The 7815-nt window shown below is 52.3% G+C and overlaps 1 protein-coding gene across 4 annotated transcripts in view; it reads left to right on the top strand.

The window, feature by feature from the left end:
• Positions 1-6: 6 nt before the first annotated feature.
• Positions 7-7815, top strand: part of DNPEP (aspartyl aminopeptidase) — a 13184-nt gene continuing 5375 nt past the window's right edge. The window contains exons 1-13 of one of the 4 annotated variants that reach the window (XM_021712792.1): positions 7-47; positions 604-697; positions 779-867; positions 980-1093; positions 1344-1469; positions 1676-1806; positions 2090-2162; positions 2285-2392; positions 3128-3205; positions 4175-4258; positions 5133-5293; positions 5679-5718; positions 5817-5918. In XM_021712792.1, coding sequence (XP_021568467.1) covers positions 604-697; positions 779-867; positions 980-1093; positions 1344-1469; positions 1676-1806; positions 2090-2162; positions 2285-2392; positions 3128-3205; positions 4175-4258; positions 5133-5293; positions 5679-5718; positions 5817-5918 — 1200 coding nt within the window. In that variant the 5' untranslated portion in view covers positions 7-47. Of the gene's footprint in view, positions 48-603; positions 698-778; positions 868-979; positions 1094-1343; positions 1470-1675; positions 1807-2089; positions 2166-2284; positions 2393-3127; positions 3206-4174; positions 4259-5132; positions 5294-5678; positions 5719-5816; positions 5919-7815 lie in introns of all 4 variants that reach the window. The other 3 variants (XM_008058886.2, XM_021712794.1, XM_021712793.1) reach the window with 3 other exon arrangements.

Here is a 7815-nt window from a genome sequence, read left to right as displayed (position 1 = left end):
GCAGGAGCCAGAGGAGCGGACGCAGCCCCACGCGCCGGGCGGTGCAGGTAGGCGGCCGCCGCCGGCCCCGGTTGAATTTGGGTCCCAGCCCTGGCCCAGCGCCCTACCGAGCCCAAGCTAAGTCCTGCGGGGGCCCGCCTTACCCAAAGCGAAACCGAAAGCCCCGCCGAGGATAACCTGACCTTCCCGGGGCTGGAAGGGGGTGTACTCCGAGAGGCGGAGGTGGTGGGGGTGGTGGAGCAGAGGTGGAGTATTCTTTGGGGTACAGGGCTTTGGCTCCGGGATGGGACGCGCACGTGATGGAGGCCAACTCAGAGTTAGGGCCCCGCTTGGGATCTCGGAGTTTGGGAACAGATCAGGATTCCTAGCTGGGCAGAGACATGGGGGTGGGACTTAGGGAGTCAGGCTAAAGCTTGGTTTAGGGGGCGGGACAGGGGCCTGATTCTTTGGCGGGAGAGGTGAAGCTTTCAGCGACCCAGGATTTGGGTCTCTCAGTGGGGGAGGAGAGTGAAGCGGAGGTCGGTGCCTTGGAGCAGTCGCTTCTGGGGATGGGGGAGGCAGGAGTCCCAGACCTCGGTGGAGTCTGAGCTCCCTCTCCCCTAGATGGCCATGACTGGTAGGGCCCGCAAAGAGGCGGTGCAAGCCGCTGCCCGGGAGCTCCTCAAATTCGTGAACCGGAGTCCCTCTCCTTTCCACGGTAAGTGAGCAGGATAAGGGAGGAGGGTAGGGGCAGGTGTTTCCCCCACCAGCTTCCTGTGAGAGGGTCTTTTTCCTCCAGCCGTGGCCGAGTGCCGCAGCCGTCTCCTCCAGGCTGGCTTTCGTGAACTGAAGGAGACAGAGAGCTGGGATATTAAGCCCGAGAGCAAGGTACTAGAGGTGGAGTAGGGGAGAAAAGGTCCCTCGGCTGGGTCTCAAAGTCCTCAAAGTGTGCCAGCTGTCTAATGCAACTCACACTTCTGTCTCCCTCTTTCCTGCCTAGTACTTTATGACCAGGAATTCCTCCACCATCATAGCTTTTGCTGTGGGAGGCCAGTATGTTCCCGGCAATGGCTTCAGCCTCATTGGGGCCCACACGGACAGCCCCTGTCTGCGGGTAAGGAACCGGGGTTGTGCTGGGTGGGAAGAGGTGTCAGGAGGAGTATGGTACAAAAGAGACCGGAGGTAGAAATCGGGGCTTTATTCCCTAGAGCAGGGGAGAAGGTAAACTTGTTGGATCCTTCCTTCACACTTTGTGCCTTTCACCTGGCACTGATATTTACTCCATGTTACTTTGTGAATGGTCTAATTCTCATCTCCAAATCTTTTCATTAAGCCGTCTTTGACTTCTCCATCCTTACCCTCAGGTCAAACGTCGGTCTCGCCGCAGCCAGGTGGGCTTCCATCAAGTCGGTGTAGAGACCTATGGTGGTGGGATCTGGAGCACCTGGTTTGACCGTGACCTGACCTTGGCCGGACGTGTCATTGTCAAGGTGGGAGCTAGGGCTGGGCATAGGGAAGGCTCCAGACCTTCTGGGAAGATTGACTGTTACATTCCTTCAGAATACCCATGTAGAGCACTCTGGGGAAGAGGGGTAGGGGCATTCTGGATCAGAGGACCCCCTTGGTTAGTATGAATGAACTTTGACCACCTGGGGCTGGGAGGTACCCTGGACTGACCTGGCCTGGATGGCCACAGTGCCCTACCTCAGGTCGACTGGAGCAGCGACTGGTGCACGTGGAGCGGCCCATTCTGCGTATCCCACACCTGGCCATCCATCTGCAGCGAAATATCAACGAGAACTTTGGACCCAACACAGAGATGCACCTGTGAGACTGGGGTGCGGCTGTAGTGACTGGGAGGGATGGGAAATGGCACCAAGGGACTGAAGGGGCCTCAGTGAGACCTAGAGACCACTACCTAATGGTAGACACAGTCACGTTCTACTCTTGGGACCCAGTCGATGTCCAGGGGTCCATACAACTCTGCCATTTGCAGAGTGGGTTCAGAATTGAAGGGCAAGGGCAGTTGCCCATCAGGAGATACCTGAACTCACAGATGCCCCACCCTGCTGCACCTTCCTCACACCCCCTCTCATACATCTCCCTACAGAATCCCCATTCTTGCCACAGCAGTCCAGGAGGAGCTGGAGAAGGGGACTCCTGAGCCAGGGCCTCTCAGTGCTGCAGTAAGAGGATCCCCTGCTCAGGGGGAGGATGGTAGAGGGAAAACGGACCGGTCGGTCTCCTGAGATGGCAAGAGGAGAGGAGGAGCAGACCTTTCTGCCAGCATCCTTTTGCCCTGCAGGATGAGCGGCACCACTCGGTCCTCATGTCCCTGCTCTGTGCCCATCTGGGGGTGAGCCCTGAGGACGTAGTGGAGATGGAGCTCTGCCTCGCAGATACGCAGCCTGCGGTGAGGAATGGTTGTAGGGACTTGTGGGTGGGAGTCTTCCAGGATCCCAACCCGCCCTGGCTTGTCCCTTGAAGCACTCATCACTTCCACCAGTCCATCAATTACTCTCATCCTTGTTCTTCCCCGTAGACATATTCCCCTCTGCCTCCAGGGCAGTGGTTCTCAAAAAGGCAAGTTCCCCACCCCAGACCTGCCTAAGAGGACTATCTAGGGAGAGAGCCTGGGAATCAGCCATTTTCAAAGATTGCCCAGGAGTTTCTTCTGCCCACATAGGTGGGCTGTGTCTGCATTGACTCACACTGGCTCCAAACCTCGGAGGGCCAGAGGCCTGGATGTGGCCATCTGTTCTGTCTCACAGTTGCCAACAGTAGGAGATTGCTAAGTCTTTGGATACCCTGTCCTGCTTGATCATGTTCTGTTTCTCTTTTATTGACTGGTTTTCTCCTTTTATTTTCTTGGCCTTTTTAGTGACAATTCAGCTCTTCTTTTCCTGTACCACAGAAAGAAATTAGGTGTTGTAGGCTTCTTCCCTTTCCATCCTCAGCGCCAGACCCATTCTCCTTTCTCTGCTCAGTCCTGCATGGCATGGATAATGATAGTGCCCTAAGCCAGGGATCAGGGAGAGGTTGGATAAGAAACCAAGGAGGCTTGCTTAAGCTCAGACCCTTGGGAGCAGAAGAAGCAGGTACACAGAGTGGAGGGTTGACGGTCATGCCGACTCTCCTATCTCTGTAGGTCCTGGGTGGTGCCTATGATGAGTTCATCTTTGCTCCTCGTCTGGACAATCTGCACAGCTGCTTCTGTGCCCTGCAGGTGAGGTGCTGGGGTGCCCCAGGCAGCACATGCCACTGGGAGAGGTGGAGTGTTGGGGTGGAGAGGAACTGCCCCAAGCCCCAGCAGGTCATGAGAAAGGACCACTGGCTATTGCCTCAGTCTGCTGGTGCTGGGCGGACCACAGGGAGAGGCCTAAACGCTACAGCCTTAGTACCACTACCCTGAGTCTGTCCTTGCACTGGCCGGGGATTGAGGTAAGAGGAAGGCTGAGAAGTTGTTTAGGGCACAGGTTGTTTAGTTGTTTAGCCCTTGTCCTAACCCTGCTCCTGCTTTTCCTTAAGTGCCTCAGGGAAAGGCCTTATCTGCCTCCCTCTGCTTCCCCACTGCCCTCGGGCTTAAGCCCACCCAGTCTTCTCCCTTTTCCTTGGGATCTCAGTGGGACGGCCTCTCTTCCTAGTCACATTGATATTCCCTGCCTTCTTTCCACCCTGGTCAGCTCTCCTCTTGCCCTTGACCCTCGCTCTGCCTTTAACCTTCCCTGCCATCCTGTGACTGGAGACAGGCTTTGGACTGTAATTGAGACCAGAGCCAGATGTGCCTGCATCAGCTCCTGCAGCCAGCCAGTCATGGCACCTTGATGAGTCACGACTACCTCTTTAGACCACAATCTTTTGACTGAAGCCAATTAGTTTAGGTGCTCTCTATGGTCTTTTGACTTTCCTGAATTCTTAGCTCTTTCTCTCTTCTACATCCTCCTTCTGCCTTTTACACAGGAAGGGCATGGAAGAAGAACACCCAATCCCAGTTGAAAAAGTCCCCTCCATGCTCTCTGCCAGGCAGTGCCCTGAGAGATAAAGGCCAGTGAAAGCCCAGCCCATTTCACTCTGGCCATGAGGACCGAAGGTGGCGGGGGGCGGGGGGAGCATGCACCCCCAAGGTGGTGCTGGTGGATTGAGTTGCAGAAGAAGCAGGGATGGGAATGATGCTCTCGTTTCCCCTCCGAACCAGGCCTTGATTGATTCCTGTGCAGCCCCTGCCTCGCTGGCCAAGGATCCTCATGTGCGCATGATCACACTCTATGACAATGAAGAGGTACATAGAGGGCTCTGGGGAGAGTCCCCTCTGCGGAGTCTTCTGCAACTGATTTGTGCCAGGCACCCACCCAGAGCCAGGCCTTCTGGAGGCCTCAAAGACGGGAGACACCACCTGTGCTTCCTTAGTGCCAGTGTCCTGTCTGGCTAGCATAGGTCCACATTTCCTAGGGGGACCACATCTCCCGTATCTCTCTGTGTGCCACTTGGTGAGCTCCTTCCTCAAGGACAGGAACTCTGCCCAGTTCATCCCTGTAGCCCCAGGGCTCAGCATATAGTAGGTCCTCATGATGCACACGTGTGTTGAGCTGCAGTTTTAGACCCTGTCTAAGCATCTCTCTTGTAACTACCCAGGTTAAACTTAGCAGTTTAGAATGGATCTCTGCCATCCTAAACATATGGCTTCCATTCAGGATCCAGGGTGTCTGTTCTAGCTCTGTCCTTCATGTCTGCACCGAGTTAGTTGTGAGGGAGGAGAGGGCAAAGGGGGAGTGGATGTCCATGCCTTTAAGTGCAGGAACCCAAAACGGTATTCATCACTGCTTACGCTTCGTAGAACTTAGCATGGCCATGTTAGCCGCAAGTGGGGCTGGGAATGTTGTCACTAGCTGGGTAATTAATTATGTGCTTAGCTACAATTTGGGTGTTCTGTTATAAAGGATATCAGACAGTTAGCAGTCTCTGTCACGCGTATGAAAGAAAAAGTTTGGCCCCAGCCCACCATCAGGGATTCAGTGATGACCTTGGGTTGGCATGTTGCTAAGAACACTCCTGACTCGGATTCTGGGCCAACTAGGCATTGCTCCCCTCTGGCTGGCCTCCCAGCTCAGACTCTTGAGCCCAGATCCCCGGAGTTAGGTCTCTGCTGTCGCCAGGTGGGGTCTGAGAGTGCCCAGGGAGCACAATCACTGCTGACAGAGCTGGTACTACGGCGGATCTCAGCCTCATCTCAGCACCTGACAGCCTTCGAGGAAGCCATACCCAAGTCCTTCATGATCAGCGCAGACATGGCCCATGCTGTGCACCCCAACTACCTGTGAGTCTCCTGTGCCAGACACAGTCTTCACATAGCCAGAGATCCAAGCATAACCTGCCTTGAGGCTCAGTCCTGGCTTCCCTTTTCCCTTCCTCGTTCTGCCAGGAGGTTTAGTGGGCACTTCCTTTTGACTGCGATAAACCCTGACTTGGTCAAAGTCATGTAATGCCTAACTCAATTGTGCTGAATCGGCTTTATCTACAAAGTTATTTCCATCTGTTGCTAGAGGCTGCCTGGAATGCTGTTTAGAATGACTCTTAAGTCTAACTGGGCAGGGTGGGAATGAATGCTGTGATCCTTTAGTGATATCTGCTATAGGAGGAGTAATGAATGTTGACAAGCCTGCTCCTGTTTGCCATCCCTCGTCCTTATCTGTCTCCTACAGGGACAAGCATGAGGAGAATCACCGACCCTTATTCCACAAGGTGAGAGTCTCCGATTCTCTAGGGACTTGCAGGTCTGGGCACTGTCTTGTTCCCTCTGGGCCTGCCACTGTCTCTGCCTCACCTTTGACTCTTCCCAGGGCCCTGTGATCAAGGTGAACAGCAAACAACGCTATGCCTCAAATGCAGTTTCAGAGGCCCTGATCCGAGAGGTGGCCAGTAATGTCGGGGTGCCCCTGCAGGTGAGAGCAGGCTCTGCCTGGGAAGGTGTGATGGAGGGGGCATGGTAGGAACATATACAGTTGGGCCCCAATGAGTGGGGAGTCTGGTAGATGACCTTTGGTAAAGGAGGTCCCAGCAGAGTGAGAAGGACAGGAGTTTTGGATACAGAGCTGGATTCAATACTGTTTCTGCCATGTTGTTAGCAGTGTGATCTTGGACTAGTTCCCTAGCCTTTGAGTCTGTTTCCACATGTGTAGAATGGGGGTGATGATGATGCCTACTTTGCTGAATTTTCTATGAAGAAATCCTGGCATACCACATCTTTTTTTTTTGAGTTGGAGTCTCGCTCAGTCGCCCAGACTGGAGTGCAGTGGCCACTCCCAGCCACCGCAGCCTCAACCTGCTGGGCTCCAGCGATCCTTCTGCCTCAGCCTTCCGAGTAGCCGGAATCTTTTTTAAAAAAAATTTTTTTATTTTAAAGATGTGGGGCCCAATTTAGGGTTAGGTATACAAATGTTCATTATGCAGGTACCCTTGTTGATGAGGTGTGCCCCTCCCCCCCAACAGTTTCCTTCAACTGCCAATCCCACTCCTCCTTCCCTGGCAGTTTCCCACTACTGCCAATCCCTTTATAGTACTATGATAATTTTTCAAGGTCCGCTTGTGAGTGAGAACATATGGTATTCTGTTCTTTGTTTTGATAGACTTTAAACCTGTCCAAGTTGCTGCAAAGTCCATATGTTTGTTCTTCTTTATGGCTGCATAATATTCCATTGTGTATATGTACCACATTTTTTTGATCCAGTCCAGCTTCAATGGGCAGCATGGTTGGTTCCATGTTTTTGCTATTGGTCACGCATCTCTTAAAGATATGGTTAGTCTGCTTTTCTCCCACAGCACCTCCACTTCCCTGTGTCTCTCTTACACACCCTTCCACAAAGGAAGTTCAGGGCTGGGGAGTGTGGAACCCCAACTATTTATTTTCCTTCATGCCTGAGAAGTCACCCATCTAGTCCTGTCCCTTCATTGTGTATATATGTGTGTATACATACGTTATATACACATACCATCACATGTTGCTTAACGACAGGGACACATTTTGAAAAATGCTTTTGATTTTGTTGTCGGAACATTATAGAGTATACTTACACAAACCTAGATGGTAAAGCCTACTACATGCCTAGGCCATGGGGTGTAGCCTATTGTTCCTGGGCTACAAACCTGTACAGCACAATACTATACTGAATACTATAGGCAGTTTTAGCACAATGGTATTTGTGTATCTAAACATATCTAAAGAGATAAGAGGCACAGTAAACAGTTGATGTCAAAGGTAAGAAATGGTGCACCTGTATAGGGCATTACCATGAAAGAAGCTTGCAGGACTGCAAGTTGCTCTGGGTGAGTCAGTGAGTGAGTGGTGAGTGAATGTGAATGCCTAGGATGTTACTGTTCATCACTGTAGACTTTATAAATGCTGTACACTTAGGCTACACTAAACTTATTTTTAAAATTTAATTTCTTTAATAATAAATGAATCGGCTGGGCTCGGTGGCTCAGCCTATAATCCCAGCACTTTGGGAGGCCGAGGCAAGTGCATTGCCGGAGCATGCAGGTTTGAGACCAGCCCGGGCAACTTGGCAAGACCTCATCTCTACAATAAGTTAAAAAAAAAAATTAGCCAGGCGTGGTAGCACATGCCTGTAGTTCCGGCTACTTGGAAGGCTGAGGCAGATGGCCCGCCAGAGCCCAGCAGGTCGATGCACTGGAGTGGCCAGCCTTGAACTCCTAGGTTCAAGTATCCCCAGTAAATGGGACTACAGGCATGTACCATCATGCCCAGCTAATTTTTACATTATTTTTTTTTTGGTAGGGACAGTGTCTTATGTTGCCAGCTGTTCTTTTTTTTTTTTTTTT

The sequence above is a fragment of the Carlito syrichta genome, unplaced genomic scaffold (assembly GCF_000164805.1).
Source record: "Carlito syrichta isolate Samal-C Ts95f unplaced genomic scaffold, Tarsius_syrichta-2.0.1 Scaffold303646, whole genome shotgun sequence".
NCBI lineage: Eukaryota > Metazoa > Chordata > Mammalia > Primates > Tarsiidae > Carlito > Carlito syrichta.
Note: the sequence above shows the minus strand (reverse complement) of the source record. Positions and strands in the feature narration are given on the sequence as shown.